This window comes from Haliotis asinina, chromosome 6, assembly GCF_037392515.1.
Source record: "Haliotis asinina isolate JCU_RB_2024 chromosome 6, JCU_Hal_asi_v2, whole genome shotgun sequence".
In the NCBI taxonomy this organism is placed as follows: domain Eukaryota; kingdom Metazoa; phylum Mollusca; class Gastropoda; order Lepetellida; family Haliotidae; genus Haliotis; species Haliotis asinina.
The window spans coordinates 21,881,187-21,901,024 of record NC_090285.1 but is presented as its reverse complement, the minus strand read 5'-3'; the positions used below and the strand labels follow the sequence as shown (position 1 = coordinate 21,901,024).

The following is a 19,838-nucleotide window of genomic DNA, read 5'->3' as shown; positions in this document are numbered from 1 at the left end:
TACTTCTTTAGTGTCATATTTGAAAGATTTATTTAATGTAGTTCTTGACAGTGGTAAATTCCCATCGGTATGGAATATAGGCATGATTGTCCCTTTATTTAAGTCTGGAAGTGTATCAGAACCATGCAACTATCGTGGAATATCTCTTCTAAATATTTCTGGAAAATTATTTGCTAATATATTAGAAAAAGCGTTTACGTGCCTGGGTTGATCTAAACGAACTACTTGACGAGGCTCAAGCTGGTTTTAGATCCAATTATAGTACAATTGATAATTTATTTATATTACAGTCATTATGTACAAAGTACCTCTGCAGACCTAAAGGGAGATTCTACTGCGCTTTCATCGACTTTAAGAAAGCCTTTGATTTTGCTGACCGTAAGAAATTGCTATTTATGTTACATACCAAAGGATGCCATGGCAAAATGTATAATATTTTAAGAAGCATGTATGACTCTGTTGCAGCCTGTGTTAGAACTAATTCTGGCAACACTGAATCGTTTAATACTTCCGCTGGTGTGTGACAAGGCTGTGTATTAAGCCCCGTACTCTTCATATTCTTTATTAATGAACTTGTAGATGATATGTATAAATCATGTAATAATGGAATATTTGTTACTCCCCAAATCAAAGATTTACTTTTGCTTCTCTTTGCAGATGATATTGTTACGTTTTCATTTATGGTAAACGGACTGCAGAGACAGATAAATATTCTTCAAACATTTTGTGACACATGGGGACTAGAGTTGAATATGGAAAAATATAGTCGTCTTTAGAAATGGGGGTATAGTGGCACATTCTGAAAAATGGTTATTCAGGGGCAAAAGTATGAATGTTGTTACATATTATAAATATTTGGGTCTTTTATTTTCTAGCCGATTAAATTGGTCCATGGCATCTAAAACTCTTGCAGCACAAGCTAAGAAGGCATTATTTCCCATTTTCAAACTCTTTAATACTAATAAATTTATTTCATTTGACTCAGCTTGCTTACTTTTTGACACCAAAATAGCACCAATATTGTTATATGGATCTGAAATTTGGGGAGTAAACTACTTCGAAGCCATTGAAAATGTGCATGCATCATATTTTAAAAGATTTCTCACTGTAGGTAAATTTGCTTCCAACAAAGCCGTACTTGGCGATACAGGACGCTATAACATGCATATTGAGAGTCAAATGAGAGTTATCAGATACTGGATTAAACTTATAAGAATGCCTGATTACCGCTACCCGTATCAAAGCTATCAATTATTATTATCCCTAGACAAACGTGGAAAGTATTCTTGGGCTTCGGGTGTGCGAAATGTGTTATTTTCAAGCGGGTTTTCTTATGTTTGGTTTAAGCAAGATGTTGGTGATATAAAAAATGTTTCTGTCAGCATTTAAACAACGAATAAAAGATATATACTTTCAGAATTGGCACGCATCAGTAAATTCATCGAGTTTTCTAAGTCATTATTCACAATGTAAATCGATGTTTGGACCTGAAAAATATATTAGGGTCCTTAATGATAAGTCCCTTTTAAGAAATTTTTGTAAATTTAGAATCTCTCTACATGCCTTAAAAATACAGCGTTATAGAAAAGATTAAAATACACTAGAAGATTTATCATGTTCTTATTGTTCTTCTGGTAAAAATGAAGACGAACGTCACCTATTATTAGATTGTGAGGCATTCTCTGCCGGCCGAAGGAAGTATTTAAAATGCTTTAATGATGCCCCACAAACGATATATAAAATACTTAAATCTAATAACGATGACACTATTAAATCAGCTGCCATTTTTATTAAACATTTGATGTCCATCCTTAAATTACATGTAAACCCATAATTTCGTGTCACGTGACCAATATTTGTTAAAAAGAAAAATTAACTGTACTATGGGCCACTGGGCCTTCACTACTGAATAAAACCTGTCTGTCTGTCTGTCTGTCTGGCTGGCTAATTTCTCTGATTGTGTCTGCGTGTGACATTTTATGAGCAAAGCAGTAGGTCAGCAAAACGGTTCCTCTCAGTGACAAATTCGGCCTAGTGAACCACGCACCCCTCCGTGCTGGAACTGACCCGTGAAGGTCCCGGGGTAGAATAGGCCTTCAGCAACCCATGCTTGCCATAAAAGGTGACTATGCTTGTCGTAAGAGGCGACTAACGGGATCGGGTGGTCAGGCTCACTGACTTGGTTGACTCATGTCATCGGTTCCCAATTGCGCAGATCGATGCTCATGTTGTTGATCACTGGATTGTCTGGTCCAGACTCGATTATTTACAGACCGTCGCCATATAGCTGGAATATTGCTAAGTGCGACGTAAAACTAAACTCACTCACTCACTCCCCCGTGCTGGAACTTGATTTCTGTTACTTTTTTAACATACTTTGCGGTTACACCAGCAACGGTAGTCGGGAACCTTACCCTTGCGATTAACTGCGTAAGTGCGAGTTAGTACTTGCGGACATGACAATTAGCTTGGTTGGTAACACCCCGCACCAGAAGAAAGAAATACAAGAGTGGGTCTGGTGAAGAAGAGTGCTCACGATCTCGTACTACGTTAGGGGGAATATCTAAACTAGAGGATGACGACATGGCTTCTAACTTTTGTCTTTCTCTTACTCCGGGAATGTGTACCACACTCAGCTAGGGTCTCGCATAGGAATGACGACAACGTGTATATTTTGTTAAATCACGGGACGTCATTAAATACAAGCAACTCGTACCAAAATCATCATATGCACGGGAAAAGCACAGCAGGTGATGTCTCATTCAAATTTGGCACCCACCAACAGAGTACGACATCACAATTCCTTTACTACAATTAGTTGTTATGCCACTATTACCCCCATTTGTCAACACAGTAACGGAAAAAAAATCACGGGGAACGGGGGTTCGATCTCATGAACTCACTACCCTCATCTCTTAGTGTATCTCCACTGTTCCTCAGAGCCACCGAGACTTCTGAAATTAGCTCGTCAATTTATACAATACAACCCACGCGTAAGCCTACAAACCAGCGTCTAAATACAAAAAGTTCCGCTCTGTCGATCACCAATTTCCGTAGCACTGAAGTAAGAAGGAGGACTCTCGACCACACGACCCAGGTTCGGTTCCCAGAAGCGACGTCATTTCTTTCAGACTTAGTTAGGTCCATAGTTAAAATCGTTAGTTATGTAGTTCACTTGAATGCTTACACCACCAACATTTTATGTATGAAAGTAGTATATTAATTCACAGGAAGTTGCAGGTGACGAGAAGAGACGGGCGGAGCAAAGTCGGAGGATGAAACACGAACACAAAGTAGAATGACAAAAAGGCGTTTCATTTTTTATCATCGCCCTCCCCCCACTTTTCGAATATTACCCCCACGGGCGGGCGGAACTCTTTCCCACTTATGTCCTGTGCAATACACTTGGTCTATACCTCTATCAAGTACACAGGTAAGTTGAATAAACACTACCAAACCACATAATACACTACTTACTAAAATGCTACATTTATAGCAAGGCTTAAGAAACATAATAGTCAACCTAAGATTCCAAATAAAGTAATACATGAACTTACCCTATGTTCCCTCGCGCAGAACATGTGCTCACTGGCAGAAGAGAGAAATAGTCTGCTGATGAGCCAAACGTTTGAAGTTTGATCACGTGACCCCAGAGAACAATAGAACCCCAATCACTGGCCAAGCCCGTGACTGCCCAAGTGACAATACCCAGGAACCTATATACAATCAAGAGGCTAAACTATTCAAATACACAGGTATTTAAGGAAATTAAATGTTACATGCTTAGGTTTATGTCATTAAATATTTAGGTTTAGGTTATTAATTTTACTTGATATAAGTTTACTCTGATAATGATTTAAAATCTAACGATATACTACTTACAAACAGACATGTAGACATACTGGAATGTTACATGTAGACATACTGGAACATATCATGTAGACATGCTGCAAACATACATGTAGAAATTCTGGAACGTTCATGTAGACATGCTAGAACGTTACCTGTAGTCATGATGGAACATTCATGTAGACATGCTGGAGCTTTACTTGCAGACATGCTTGAAAGGACAGGTGGATATTCTGGAAAGTACATACTGAAATACACATGTAGACATTCTGGAGCGTTCATGTAGACATGCTGGAACGTTATATGTAGACATACTGAAAAGTTACATGTAGACATTCTGAACCATAACATGCAGACATTCTGGAACGTTATATGTAGACATGCTGGAATGTGCATGTAGACATTCTGGAGCGTTCATGTAGACATGCTGGAATGTACATGCGGACATACCGAATCATTGCATGTAGATATGCTGGAACGTTACATGTAGACATGTTGGAACATTCATGTAGACAAGGTGGAATGTTACATGTGTACATGCCAAAACGTTACATATAGACATTCATGAACGTTTATGCGGACATAGAAAGTTCATGTAGGCATGCTGAAACGTTACATATAGACATGTTCGAAAGTTACACGTAGACATGCTGGAACGTTACATGTAGACATGCTGCAACTTTCATGTAGACATGCTGGATCATTACATGTATACATGCTGAAACGTCACATGTGCACATACTGGAACCTTACATGTAGACATGCTGGAATGTATATTCAGACATGCTCGATCGTTACATGTAGACATGCTAAACAGTTATATGTAGACATTGTCCAACGTTACATGTACAATCCTGGAACGTTAAATATAGACATGCTGGAACGTACCCGTAGACATGCTGCAATGTTCATGTAGACATGTTGGAATGTCTATGATGGAACATTACACGTAGACATGCTGGAATGCAGATGTAGTCATGCTCTAGTGCATTCGTATAGACATGCTGGAACGTTGCATATAGACATTCTGGAATGTTACATGTAGACATGCTTTAACGGTCATGTAGACGTGTTGCAACGTTATATTTCATGTAGACATGTTGGAGCGTACATCTAGACTTTCTAGAACATTAGATGTTAGTATACCGGAACGTTGCATGTAGACATACCTGAATATTCATGTAGAGATGCCGGATGGTTACAAGTAGACACGCTAAAGCGTTACATGTAGACATTCTGGAACATTAGATGTAGACATGCTGGATCGCTACATGTAGACATCCTTTAGCGTACTTGTAGACATACTGCATCATTATATGAAGACATGCTGAAATGTTACATATAGACATGCTGGAATGTACATGTAGGCATTTTGGAACACTTATGCAGACATACTGGAACGTTACATGTATACATGCTGAAGTTTTACACTTAGAGATCTTTGGACGTTCAATGTAAACATGCTGTAATATACATGTAGACATACTGGAATATTACATGGACACATGCTTTAACAATCTTGTAGACGTGCTGTTTCGTTACATGTAGATATGTTGGACCGTTACATGTGGACATGTTGCAATGTACATGTAGGCATGCTGGAGGTTTCATGTAGACATTCTGCAATGTACATGTAGGTGTGCTGGACCGTTAATATGGACATGCTGGATCATTACATGTAGAGATGCTGGAACATTCATGTAGACTTGCTGAATATTTACATACAGACGTGCCGCAATGGACGTGGAGACATGTTGGAATGTATAATGTGGATCGTTACATGTAGACCTTCTGGAATGTACAAGGTGGATCCTTACATATAGACGTGCTGGAGTGTTCATGTAGATATCCTGGAATGTAGATGTACGTATGCTGGAGGGTACATTCTTGAACGTTACATGCAGATATGCTGAAATGTACAAGTAGGCATGCTGGAGGGTTTATGTAGACATGCTGGAGAGTTTATGTAGACATGCTGGAATTAGTCTATTAAAGGTAGCCACGATGACCGGAAGTACTTGTCATGTGACTTTGATCTCCAATCGGACAGTTGCAGACTCTGGCGATCTTTTGAACGTTACTGGGGTATGTCACGCATGGTTATTCGACGAGACGGTCTTCGACTCTTCAGTTGCACAATGTGTGAGTTGTACTCGGAATAATAGTTTCTGTTAGGGTATAATTTCTCTAAATCAATGGGCAACCAAATGCATATGCAACAAACTGATTTCTGTCAGATGCCTTATGATTAATGTATATATTACGGTTGTTTGTTTTTCACATCATTCGAGTTTCAAATGTTCCTTAATTTATGGAGACATTGTACTCTTGATGTAAACTTTTGTGACTGGGGACATTTTATACCATTTAAAAATATGGGGGATACTGGAAGATATTTACAACATTGATAAAATGCAAATGATGAAGCCAAGAAAGAAACAAATGATGAGAAATTGATAGAAAGTGTGACAATTTATTCCATTCTTTTTGAAATGTTTCATCCGAACGGATATATTACATTTTCTCATACGCAATGGCCCGCAAAATGGTATGCTCGCAAAAATGGAATATCAATGTTGAAATGTGATAGTATTAGAAAGTGGTTATACTTCATTTGCCCATGTATTTCAGATGAATCTTGTATGTGACCGGAAGTCCTATGTAACCAATGCACGCGTTGATAATGTTGATGTTTGGGCAACTTGTCGCTGTCCTCATAAATGGCCCTCTTTCCGACATGTGAGGACTGATTTCAATCCACTTTTCTTAACATATGAGCTCTGAAACTTCAGCGTGGGGTCTCTGATTTTTGTATTCGTACCTTTGTCATAAGAAAGGCAGAATCCCAACACAGTTTCACTACTCCCTTATGTTATCACTTCCATAGTTTAGTGAAACCAAGGGATTTTTCTGTCAAGGTTGACCAGAGTTAGATTCTTGGACAAGTATAGAGGAGTGATCGTTTGGTCGGATAATCAAGCGTCCATTCTTGTAATAGGCAATGAGACCTTTATCTCTATGTTCTCTGTTCTTGGGGGGTGGGGGGGGGGGGGGGGGGGGGTGGGGGGGTGGCGGTGCGTGGCTGGTGACGTCACCAGTGAACAGATGTAAAGCAAAAATCCCATTAACTGACTGTGTCTGTAAATACTGTAACGCCAATAACATTGAAGTCGAGGTTCATTTTCCAACATCATATAACCGTTATGTAGACTTAAGAGTTTATGTTTGGGACCTCGCTTCGTCTCTTGATCCATCTTTTTGTCTAACATTGACTCCTGTTCTTAATGCAGTGTGACAACTTATCTAACCCCTTAGCTGCACTAACTGTAATACGTGCACGTAAAGCGTTTTTAACACTTTTGTATATTTAACAATTTAGCATCTTGGTGTCTAATATTGACCGGGTGACGTGTATTGTTACACCGTTGTCTTACAACCTTATGAGATTTTTGCGTACACACCACTTTTCTTCTTCTTCTTCTTCTTCTTCTTTAAACAATCACGTTCCCAAGGTAGGAGACACTCAAAATGTCGGTACGACTGGACTGCGACACTCCCAATCTCATCATAGCCTTTGAGAGACAAGTACATCGTAAGAAACATCACACAAACACTCACTCTACACTTGTAGTGAAAGCTGCGACTGTGTTGTGTGTCAGGTGAATGTCTGCTAACTTGACCTACCTGACGGGTCCTGGGTGGATGTGAGAAAGTCCTGATTTTAGAGGGCCAGGGAGATCATCTTTCAGGTTAGAACTGATCTCATGTGTCTCATAAGTGAAGAAAACGTATTTGTTACGCTTGATGTTTCTTTTTTCCTTTTTTTTTATAAGCACTTCTTCTTCTGCAGGAGTGCCATGCAATTATTGGCAGATAAATTAATTGCCTAACATACTTAAGGCGTTTTGGTCCCCACAACCGAGTATGAGGCGGCAGTGGAAGATTTGACAAAATCGAGTGCCATAATGTACGCCAAAATAATTTTCATGTTTTCAGTTTTGTAATTTCCGTGGTAGCATTCAGAGTTGGACCAACATTGGCAGACATTGGGCCAACGCAGGACCAATGTCTGAATGCTACCAGGGTAGGTTTTTAAAATCTGAGAGACTACATGACTCTTCGGAATTTGATAGAGAATTCCATAAATATATTGTGTTACGGTTAATAATTTGCCTTGACAAAAGGTGTAAGAAGTCCCCAGCAAACCAGCGAAATATAACACAGACAAGTCTAAACTATTCAATAATATACGGAACAAACAATAAGCAAGTTCCAATGATTCACAACAGAGGTTGCAACTGAGTCAAATCTTAAGTAATGGGTATCAAATATAATTTCAACTCACCAAAGTCTTGGTTTTCGGTGAGAAAAAGTTCTACTAAGTGTTTCACATATAATGACTATAAATCAAAACACTAAACATTGTGACCCAAATATAACTATCACTCAAAACTCTAAACATCGTGACCTAATAATAACTATCACTTAATCAATAAAAATACAAATGACAGAAACACACTCTCGTAACAATTGTGTCCAGTAAAATGGATTCAGCGTAAAGTGCAGTTCATCTGTAAATTCCTAGTATTTCAGAGCTGTATCCTGAACTATTACTTACAGTTCCAGAAACAGAGACTGGGATGAAATCACACAGACAGTTTGGGATATGGTTATTGTATTTTAAGTGCATCTATTTTGCAAGGACTGACATTTAGTTTCAGTGTAAACGTTGTTATGCCTTGTGCCACAAACGGCACCACATAAAGTTCACAGTGCATCAAGATGTAAGTTTTCAAGTAGATGCGATTGCTCAAATGTACAGTTATCTCAAATGTGCGAGCAATAGTCAAATACTGGCAAGATATAGGGCTTACACATAACATCCAAGGTTCTATATGGAATGATAGATATTTAAAACTCCTAGGACAACTGATCCTGGAGTGAGCTTTAGGAACAATATCATCGGTGTGGTCATTCCATGTACAGTCACTCCAAAGAGTTAACCTAAGTGTTTATGACTTTTAACCTCTTTTATGATTGTCCCGTCCATGTGTAGGTTCGGTGGTTTTAGAGACGGTTTTGAAAAGAATTTACATTTGACTTGTATCTACTCATCCAAAATTTAAATGTACTACAGACTGGTGGCCTTTTAAGTACTGAATAAAGATTGATTGATTTATCCCACCCATGTTCTGCTGGGTGAACATAGGCAAATTTGAACAAATGTGTTTGCCCCAGGTGAGATCACACGTCGTCATCGTGGGGCAGGACTGAAGTCCTAGAAAGCTGTCATACCATCACCCATCCGAGCACTGTCCGTACCTAACGTTGCTCAACTTCCCCTGATTGTGACCTGAGTTCTATGCACAGGGCCACACTCTACCATTAGAGAATGTGACACATTTTCGACAATATTTTAGCCTACATTATATCTAGGGCACTCACTTTAGCTTCGTATTCATACAATAAAATAATGCAATAGGTTATCTCTTTGATTGCCTGAAATCGATAATTAAAACGTCGAGGCAAACATCTTGCAAACAAGGATCACTTGCCAGATATGGAACGTAAACAATTGCTCTGTACATCGAAAACGTCCATCTAGAATTGTGTTTTGTTCCTGTAGGTTTCCTGCTTATTAAACAACATTTTAGTTCCAGGTCTTTCTTATGACCATGATACTCTTTCCTCTGGTCATGACTATGATGGCTCCAACAGATGTCCACATGATCTGCAGGCGCCTAGATAGTCACCTTCAGACAAATAGGCAGTGTGTCAGTCCAGCTTCAGACAAATAGGCAGTATGTCAGTACACCTTCAGACAAATAGGCAGTATGCCAGTATGGGTTCAGGCTGATAGTATGCCAGTATAACGTCAGAATAATGGATCTAGCATCTGACCACTGCAATACTGTTATATCAGTACAGCTTCAGATGAAGAGGCAGAATGTCAGTGTAGCTTCGGAATACTGGATATGGCGTCTGTCATTACCAGTATAGTTGCAGACCCAGTTACAAGAGCAGTTCGTGACTCGTTTGTAACTGTTGTAACTAAATATGTTTTCCATGTGTGTTTGGTTTACATTAACATACAAATTCACTTTAATAAACGTGCCTGCATACACGATCGATGCAACGGATATTCAGTGTCACGCCCGTGGAGCATTTTGTTTAAACATATTTTTATTCAAATGAAACAGAACAGGGATCGGTGATCAAGCTGTAAGCTTATATGAACACCTCTCTTACAGAAACAAGTAATAATCTATGGTAAACCTGCAACAAGCTGTACGTGCTATCTCGACGTCATACGTTGGATGTAAAAAAATCGTTATTTTGAAGGAGGGGGGAGGGGGGTCAAATTTGCCAGACTTTACAATATATAACTGAACAGATTAAAACATCTGCATGTTTACCGGTGCAGTTGCATGGACATTTCCGAATAATAGTGAGTCTAATGTAAGTCCATTTATTTTGTAAAAGTACATGTTATTTGGAGTTACAGTACGTAATGGACAAGTATAGATAAAAGTGAAAACTATCTTCGTTTGCTAGACTACATGAGCATATCGGACTTTTTGAACTGCATCTTTCATGTTTGAGGTCACTGCTGCTTTGTTTATCATACGCAACATTCTGACTCATCTTATACAAAATTATGTCAATGTATAGTAATATTATGTAAAATTTCCACGTACAAATGTGAACAAAGCATGTATTCTGGAGAGGCATTAATATAAGCCATACATGCGTGTTTGCCAATCCATTTCCAAGTGAATAAATAATGTTTTAACCACTGCTGCTGAGTCGCAGGCAGGAACTGACAATTTGAGCAAAAGGACGTCCATATTTGAGATTGAAACATATACGAGGTGGATTTAAAGTTCAGAGCTGCATTAAAAAACTTGACAAGGCCTTTAAGTGACTAAGATGTTGAGGTAAGTTGTTCCATAGTTCAATAGTATCGGGTGAAAATGAGTTTTCCTAATTACTTGTTCTGCAGTTGATGTTTTGAATGTTATTACAATTTCTTGGATTGTGTTGGTTCGAGACCGGTATACAAGGACTGACAACACTGGTTAGATACCATTTTGTAGAAAAACATGAATTAATTATTATTTCTACTTATCCTTAAAACCTGGATATTTGTTTCGGCATATAATTTGTTATGGCTAGTTCCGCGTACCGCTCCACACATTGTTCGTACAATATTGTTCGTGCATTTAGATTTATTTTTTCTAAGAGATCAGGTTGCTCTTTAGTGTAGTCGTCCCCGATGTGACCTCAGTAGTCAAACACGAGTCATGTATATTGTTTATACATCATTTCAAGGGTATTACGATTTAGGCGGTATGTCAATAAATAAGCAATTATTTATCATTGGGCTTACTTTTTAAAGTTTACTATTTGATTGCAGGATGATATGATGATCATGATGTATTATTGTAAATGTTATTGCTATCTGCAAATATCCTTATGTCTCCTTTTCATTGTCATAATATAATGTAACGATTATTGAATTATGTCAGTTGCTCTGCAAGAATATAATGCCATGCTTGTCCATAATCAATTTGTAAATTTCGGCATTTTCAATCAGTGGATGATATTATGTCTATGGTAATAGTGTTGATGAGAATATATTTTTCACATCTACATATTTTTCTTATTTCATTTTCTTCAGTGATTCATGAACCACCCCTTGTACATGGATATTTGATACGACCACCATAGATGAAACAACAACGGCTTAGTTCAGTAACCACTGGGAGGTATATGTTGGGTTGATGACGCCTCACTGTACCTGCACCTATTGTTCGAAGAGAGGTTCAGTCGATCGGGGTGGAGTTGACAGTAGGATTATTAACTATAGTCTGTTGCAGTAAAGGTGACCTTAACTCCTGAAACACTCTGTTCACATGATTTATTCATGTACATGCATATAATAACGTCCACGGCAATGCGTATTTTTCCTCTTGACATTCTATGGCACTTTTCCTCTAGGTCAAATAGTCCCTTTTTCATTTTTATTGTATGTGTCGAAATTCAGGTACTGTGTTCTCTTTGATGTCAGTCTACCACCAGCCTGAATCTGGAGAAGAACAGGATGGGTCTGCTCCATCTTGATAATATCCACGTACTTGTTTGCTTGTATGGATGGTACCTAATTTGTTTAGATTCGAGTGCGAAACTCCCAGCCGGTTGGTGATCCTGGAACCAAGTGTATGAAAGTGTTTTCAAATACTACGCCGATCCGTTTCGACCCACTGTTCACCAATGTAATCAGTAAATTTCACAATCCTAGCATTTGCTGTTTTACAATGGCCAGTGTGACAAGTCCAAGCAATTAAGAAACATGACAATACTGGCATTTACCACTCAGAACTATTCACTCATATGAATTTTGATCAATGACACTCTTTAAAAGTGTTCATCCATTGGGTAGCCATCATAATGTGACGTTAATTAAACAGTGTTCACTCATTGAGAACAGTTCACCGGCACGCGTCAACTTTAATTAAACAGTCTTTAAGCAGAAATGCAGTGAGTTGTTGCATGCAATTCTTTGTAACAACATACACTGTGCAGGCACAGGGATATTAAACTTACATCAACCAGATTGAGTTTCAAACACAGTACCCATATAGATAATAGTACCAGGGTTCTCCGGTTTCACTTCTTGATAAGTCACGCTGTCAGGTTTTGTATGTCCAGTCCACAGTTTAACATACACGGCACATACACCATTCACTTTCAAGGGCATCGCTATAACCGAAAGAAGGCATTCGGGAACTTCAGGGACATATTCTGGAGGAAACTGATCTGACATCAAAATGAAATTCGACGACTTGCTTGTATCACTGGGGGAGTTCGGACCTTTCCAGAAACGTTTGTACCTTCTTCTCAGTCTTCCAGCGGTCCAGACTGCATCCATCACTGTGGGTATCTTTGTGTTTCTGTTTGCTGTGCCACAGCATAGGTAGGTTCCACAATAGCATAATAATGGTAAATTTTCATTGGATACATATGAACTCATTTCAGTTTCGGGACTAAGGGGCAGCCTAGTGGTAAAGCGTTCGCTCCTGGGGCCGATTCCCAAAGTGTGTGCAATATGTCAAATCGATTTCTGGTGTCTCCGGTAAAATATGGCTCAAATATTGCAAGAACTGTCATACAACTTTACTCCTACCGTTATCGGAAAAGAATCAGTGACTGTCTTTGTCATACAACTACCTATTGAAAGAATGTTCCAGGATGAGTGCCGATGCAATCTCAAATTGGTGTAAAATGTTAATGGTGTGATCCAAGTGGCGATCTCGTGGCCTCGACCTTGCATATTAGTCGATCTGGGGAAAGTGGTGGCGTGGTCGGGGGTCTAGACTTCAGTCGACCTCACAACGACCTCCTAGGGACTTTTACGACCTTAGTTCGATTTCAGTTTGCCCTATCTCGAATCAGGTCGGCCAAGCTGAGAAGACCTATAGGTACCCGAACAGCTAGACCTGTACTCGAGCAACTCAACCTGTATGTCGACCTAATTTTGATTTAATCTCGCCCCAAGTCGACCGGCCCGACCTCGACTCGACCAGTGCCCAACCATCCTCGATCCTCCAGACTATACCCTGGATGCATCTACGACTTGGCCTGATGAATTTATTACCTCCCACGGCTGGCTTTTTATCCAATCAGGTGTTGTTACGGTTAAGAATTTACCGTGACAACAATTTAAGAAATCCCCTTGTAAACCAGCAAAACAGAACAGAGACAGTTCGTTTATGTTCAAATTATGTATTGTTATGCAACGAGAGCAAGGTATACAAAGTCACAAGTCAATATAACAATGCAGATTTCAGGTACAATTCAAGAGAGACAAAATCTAAGTCAATAGATCACAAAATACAATATAGCAAACTCACCAAAGTCTTGGTGTGAGAGAGAATCAACTATGGCAGAATGTCAGCACAGCGATCGGTGCGACAGCAGATAAAGTAGATTCAGGAGTTGACGGGATTTCAAGTGTTGGCAGTAAATCCAGCAAATATGAATGAATGTGTGTGAGTGTCGCCCTCAACACGGCAACCAGCCTTTATATATATACACAGTCATTCCCGAAAGGTTCGGGCACACACGACTATCGTCAACATTGTAGAATGCACTCGAATAAATCTCCCGGAAGTAAAAACATAGAAAACTAGGAGCAGATAAATTCCGGAAAACCTGAATGCTAAAAGTGTTGACCAGTTATTAAAACGAAATGTGACCCATCATATTTATTATTCAAAACACTAAATGTTGTGACCCAATAATAATCATTACTCAATTAATAACAAAATATACAGAAAATACACACTTGTAATAGTGTCTACATTGGGAAGTTGAGCGAACCAGTCACAACTCACTTTCCCTTTTCACATTATCTAACCGATTAAACCTGGAAACACAAATGATGCAGAGGATCCCTGAAAGAGGTAGAAGGAGTCTTCGCATACATTTTTTAAAAAATGATGGACTTGTCAATATATCTGTTAATTTCCCCCAAATCCGAGTCGCGTTGCGTACAAACCTTCGCAGTTACAACCGCTATCTTGGTTGACACTGGCAAATTCCGTTGTAGCGGAGGCTTAGATGATTGGTTACTGTGAGCCAGCAAAGCGAGGTAATAAAATTATCGGACTGAGGCGTAGATGCATCCATGGTATAGTGGAAATTTATCGGAAAGTATACTCGAGAATGTCAGGTAGAGCAAGGTCGACATTGGGACAACACCATAAAAGAATAGGAATTGAAAAGTCTTATCTTTCCACGGGACACATTTTTGTAATGTGCCCTTTTACGGGATGACTAGTATAAGTTGGAATCCCCTCAACTGTCGGGGCGGTGGGGTAGCCTAGTTCACTCGTCACGCCGAAGACCCGGATTCGATTCTCCACATAGGTACAAATATAGGAAGCCCATTCCAGGTGTCCCCCGTCGTGATTGCTGGAATATTGCTAAAACGTCGCGTAAAACTCATTCATCCCCTTCAAATGTCAGCTCGTCATCCGTGTCCGATGTTTCACCAGTATGGTCAACCGCTTCCTCTATCTCATGATTCCTCTATTTCCATGAAATTTTATCAGTATTTTAATGAACATTTTTTTTGTAAAATATGCTCACTTCAGAGACTTGATGTCAGTCTCCCGAAGCCCATTTCTTGTGTCCTGTCGGGTGACTCTAAGTCACTTTTGCAATATTTCAGCCATATGGAGACTGAAACAAGTTGTAACCTCACCATAAATACATGCAAATTATTGAATCCTGTCAACGGAGCACAGTGAAACCAACTAGAACATCACAGTAATTTAGAAATAAAACTAGCATCTATTTCTAGCATCTAGTATGCAAATGGGCTATAGATCTCCTTATTGGTGAATTCGTCAACAGTGGGAAAGCTGTACAAAAGCTATACAAAAGGAATAATATTTTATTTGTAATGTGTCTACAGCGATGTGAATGTACAGACAGCTGCCTTGTGTCAGAATGAGTACAGCTTTACACCGCTTGGGGGAATATCATTGCATGTTCACATCGGGATCACTGGAGATTTGCAGTTTACATGATGCCTGTGAGGAGACTCGACTCCAAACCTACGACGAGACGGATGAACGCTTTAACCATTGGGCCACACCGCCGATATTACATTGTTAAACACATACTTTTAACTGCAGGTGCGCCATCCCTGGGTTGTTGAATGATACATTCAAGGTTCAGAGCCAGGCTCATACCAACCTCATCAATGTGACAATACCTTATGTGAAGGGCAACGATGGGGACTGGAAGTATTCATCCTGCGAGGTTTTCTCAACTTCCACAATGGCATCGTCAGGTGTTTCGAACAATATCACCGAGCCATGCCATACGTGGACATATGACAAAAGTGTATACCAATCAACTGTTGCTCAGGAGGTAAGTTGTGCCCAAACATGGACTCCGTGTCCATTACACTTATAATAAATATCAACTTCCATTGAACAGACCCATTATCAGTAATTAAAATACATTTACTATGGCCCAGTGGATACAGTCTTCCCGATGAGCAAATGGCAGGTGGTTCGATCTTCTGGTTACTTTATATCAAATGAGTGAGTGAGTTTGGTTTTACGCCGCTTTTAGCAATATTCCGCTTCTTCGGCGTGACGAGAGAACGCTTTAACCACTAGGCTCACCGCCCCTCATACCAAATGACATGAGACTATGTAACGTAGTATTCAGCTTTTCGCTCGATATTTACGGGATAAAACAAGAACTCGTGTTCTCGGAATCAGTATGATGTGTCTGAGTGGGTATGTTAAACTGCGCCAAGTAATACCAGCGGGCTAGCACTGCACACGCCCTAGTTTGAAGAGAAGAAACTGTGTCAGCGGGCTAGCACTGCACATACCCTAGTTTGAAGGGCCGAAGCTTTGTCACTCTGTGTATGTAAGTAAGATAATAATCTGGCACTAAATTTCACTTCACCTGTCCTCAGATATCACAATCCCCATATGAAGGAGAATTAGAAAATATCAGTCCTAAAGTGAATATTTTAATGGCTGAACATCCTTCTATCATTTTCTTTGGCCTTGATGAATTAATACACGGTCATAACTCTAGATTTATTCCCTGAGATCAGTAATACGTGGATCGAGAATTTAGGTCTGTGTTTTCTTTATTGGTTGATAATAACATCTGATTTTCTTTCCATATGGATTGTGCTCTATGTGGTTCTCCTGCTCTTGTCAACGAATATCGGAACAGTATTATTTTATATATGCTGGAACAATGTATTCTATAGATACATTACAGTGGAAGCTGTCTAAACCGGCACTCATTGGGAAAGAAGAAATAATCCGATTTAGACAAAATGATGGATTGTCGACCTGATGGTAAAGATACAAGCCATGGATGGGGTGAGATTTCATGCCGGTGTGGACAACTTGCCGGAATGAGAAGATGCCGGTTTTGACAGCTTCCACTCGTTTGTTTCCTGACGCATCCTGCGTTGTATGTTAAGAACTCAGTACGGTTCACTTCTTGATCCTGAAAACTTACACATTTTACTCCCAACATATTGGGAGAGATGCTCCTTTTATAAAATGACTGAAACACAATGACTCCTATAGTCCCAATTCTTCTGTTTGTATACATTGATACGTTTTAGTAAGTGAGTTTATTTATAGGCTGCACTCAGCATTACTCCAGTTGTATGGCTGTCAGTAATTAATCGAGTCTGGGCCGTATAACCCAATGATCAACAGCATGAGTATCGATCTGCGCAATTGTGAACCGACTGCATGTGTCAAACAAGTCAGCGCGTTCCCACAAGATGCGGTCCCAAATGGCGCAGATCAATGCTCATGCTGTTGATCACTGGATTGTCTGGTCCTGACTTGACAATTTACAGACCGCCATCACATAACTGGAACACTGCTGTGAGCGGCATATAACTAAACTAATTCACTCACCCTCACTCACTAAAGCGAAGAGATTATACAGAGTGATTTAGAAATATATTCCTAAAGCGTTGAAATCTATCATGCTGCATGGCGTGGATGATACCGTGTTAGTTGCGTTACCTTCAGATGGACCTGGTGTGCGACCGGAAGCTGTATGTAAGTCATGGCAAGATGGCGGCAATGGCTGGGCAGCTGGTTGGAGTACTCATCAGTGGACCGCTCTCAGACATGTACGTTTTTGTATTATTTGTTTGCGTGTTGCTTAATACAGCTATTACTTATGGCGACAGACTGTAATTCTTAAGATGAAGCAGTTTTGCTGAGTCATCAGCCTGCGAAATCATTTGCATCACCGTAAACTGAAAAACAATCTGGGCCAGTCACAGCAGTCGTTGATACCATGAGCTACATGATTCACAAACACAGTTCTGATATGGTCTGCAAGATTTCGGGAGTCTCCTGATGCTTAACCCCTGTGCTTGATTACCAGTCACTTCATACGATGAGATAAGAAAAATGTTTATCTTTCATTGCATACTGATTCGTCGAGGGTGTCCTGGCATGAATAAATACCGATGTTCATATTAGTGGTCACTTGCTTCATGTGTACAGCGGCTTATAAATGAAATGACTGATATGTGAGCAACTGTCCAACCTACAGGATACGATGACCCCCCAAGTGATTGAGTGAGCGAATGAGTGAGTTTAGTTTTACGCCGCACTCAGCAATATTCCAGCGGTCTGTTAATAATCGAGTGTGGACCAGACAATCAACTGACTTGCACGAAGCGATCTTAGCGCTACAATGATTGTAACTCTCATTTATCAACATAGGCTAAAGACAGTCGTAGCGCTAAGATCGCTTTGTGCAAGTGGGTCCTGATCAACAACATGAGCATTGACCTGCGCAATTGGTAACCAATGACTTGTGTCAACCAAGTCGACGAGTCTGACCACCCGATCCCGTTAGTCGCCTCTTACGACAATCACAGTCGCCTGTTGTGGCAAGGATGGGTTGCTGCAGACCTATTCTACCCAGGATCTTCACGGGTCCCCCCAAACGAGAGAGGGACAGTTTGACAGCCCGATGTATTTGGGCACCTCCAGTCTAACCCGGAGTCCTCGCTGAGGAAGAAAGACAGAAAGGAATAAGATGGTGGCAGCATGGATTCCAGATTATCAATGTGTGTTGCAGGTTTGGTCGGCGGAAAGTGCTCCTGGTGGCCATGCTTATTGGTATACTCCACAGCATTTGTCTCCCATGGGTCAACAATTTCTACGCCTTCATCATAGTAATCGTCCTGATTACAGCCAGCTTCAACACGCAGTATCTCACCAGCTTTGTGTTTAGTACGTTGTTCACTTCCTCATATTAGGCATATATAGTGACAACTTGTTAACTCGGCCAACCGTATTTCAATCAGAGTACGCCATCGAGCGATACCAAAAGGTTGGATGACATACACACAACGTGACTGAAATAGCTCACATTTGCATTCGCTTAAAGTACGCGACACCAATGTTACAACTTATGTCAGCCTCGTTTTTGGATGAAGCAGCACGTGCTATGATAGTTTTGTTGTTGTTTTTTAAAAAAAATAATAGAACGTTATCATTGTTGAAGACTACGTATCGGCACAACAACATAGGAGAAAATTTTTGTTGTGACAATTCTTAACATTTTGTGCCCTATGTTATACATTAATGGTTTGGTATGAATGAAATACAGTTACAGGAATTTGTAAACCCAACACTATTTGGGTAGCTTTTTCGCCTAGGCATGGAGATTGTTGGCCCGTCCAAACGAATGTTGGTGGGTGTGGCAAAGAATCTGTTCTGGAGTGCAGGAAACATGATTGTTGCCTTGACAATCTATCTACTACGAGACTGGAAGACCAGACAACTCGTCGTCAGCCTTACAGGCGTCATCTTCGTGTATCTGTAGTAAGGACGTTTTCTCCTGCACTATTACTACTCTTTTACCATCAATTGGTCAACGTCTCAAATCCAAGTCATTTCAGGTTTTCCTCCCACATTAACCAGCCCCGATGACTGTCCTGGGATACTGTTCCAAGCTGCTTAGACCATATTTACTACTTTCACTGGTCGAGGGATTCACTCCCTCCCGTAGGCTTTAACATTTAAAGTTTTTATATGGAAAAAAACCCATTTTGGTCATAGATATATAACACTTGGTCACAGAAATCGTATCTAGCAAATTCTAAGGTTATCATCCACTGTAAGAAGAATCCTTAGCTCTGTGACACGCGAACCCCTTTTGTGCCCCGGCAATTGTATTACTATGTACTCGCTGAAAAGCTGAGAAATGAATTTCATCGGCATCATGTATTGAAGGAAAACGTTGCATTTGGGGTCAAGCAATAATTTCAAGCTAAAGTAAAGCCCGCCTAACAATAGGGAAGAATATAACAATGAAATAAGGGGGCTGTTTCACGTCTAAGACCCGGTCTCGATTCCTCAAATGGACACTCTGTGTGAAGCCCATTTCTGGCATAT

General features: G+C 40.0%; 1 protein-coding gene across 2 annotated transcripts in view; it reads left to right on the top strand.

The window, feature by feature from the left end:
- The window catches only part of LOC137287130 (organic cation transporter protein-like), a 344,664-nt gene that overhangs the window by 302,964 nt on the left and 21,862 nt on the right, over window positions 1-19,838 (top strand). Inside the window, exons 1-5 of one of the 2 annotated variants that reach the window (XM_067819277.1) lie at window positions 12,598-12,826; window positions 15,555-15,792; window positions 17,448-17,551; window positions 18,517-18,671; window positions 19,100-19,265. In XM_067819277.1, coding sequence (XP_067675378.1) covers window positions 12,681-12,826; window positions 15,555-15,792; window positions 17,448-17,551; window positions 18,517-18,671; window positions 19,100-19,265 — 809 coding nt within the window. In that variant the 5' untranslated portion in view covers window positions 12,598-12,680. Of the gene's footprint in view, window positions 1-12,597; window positions 12,827-15,554; window positions 15,793-17,447; window positions 17,552-18,516; window positions 18,672-19,099; window positions 19,266-19,838 lie in introns of those variants that run through there. The other variant, XM_067819276.1, reaches the window with a different exon arrangement.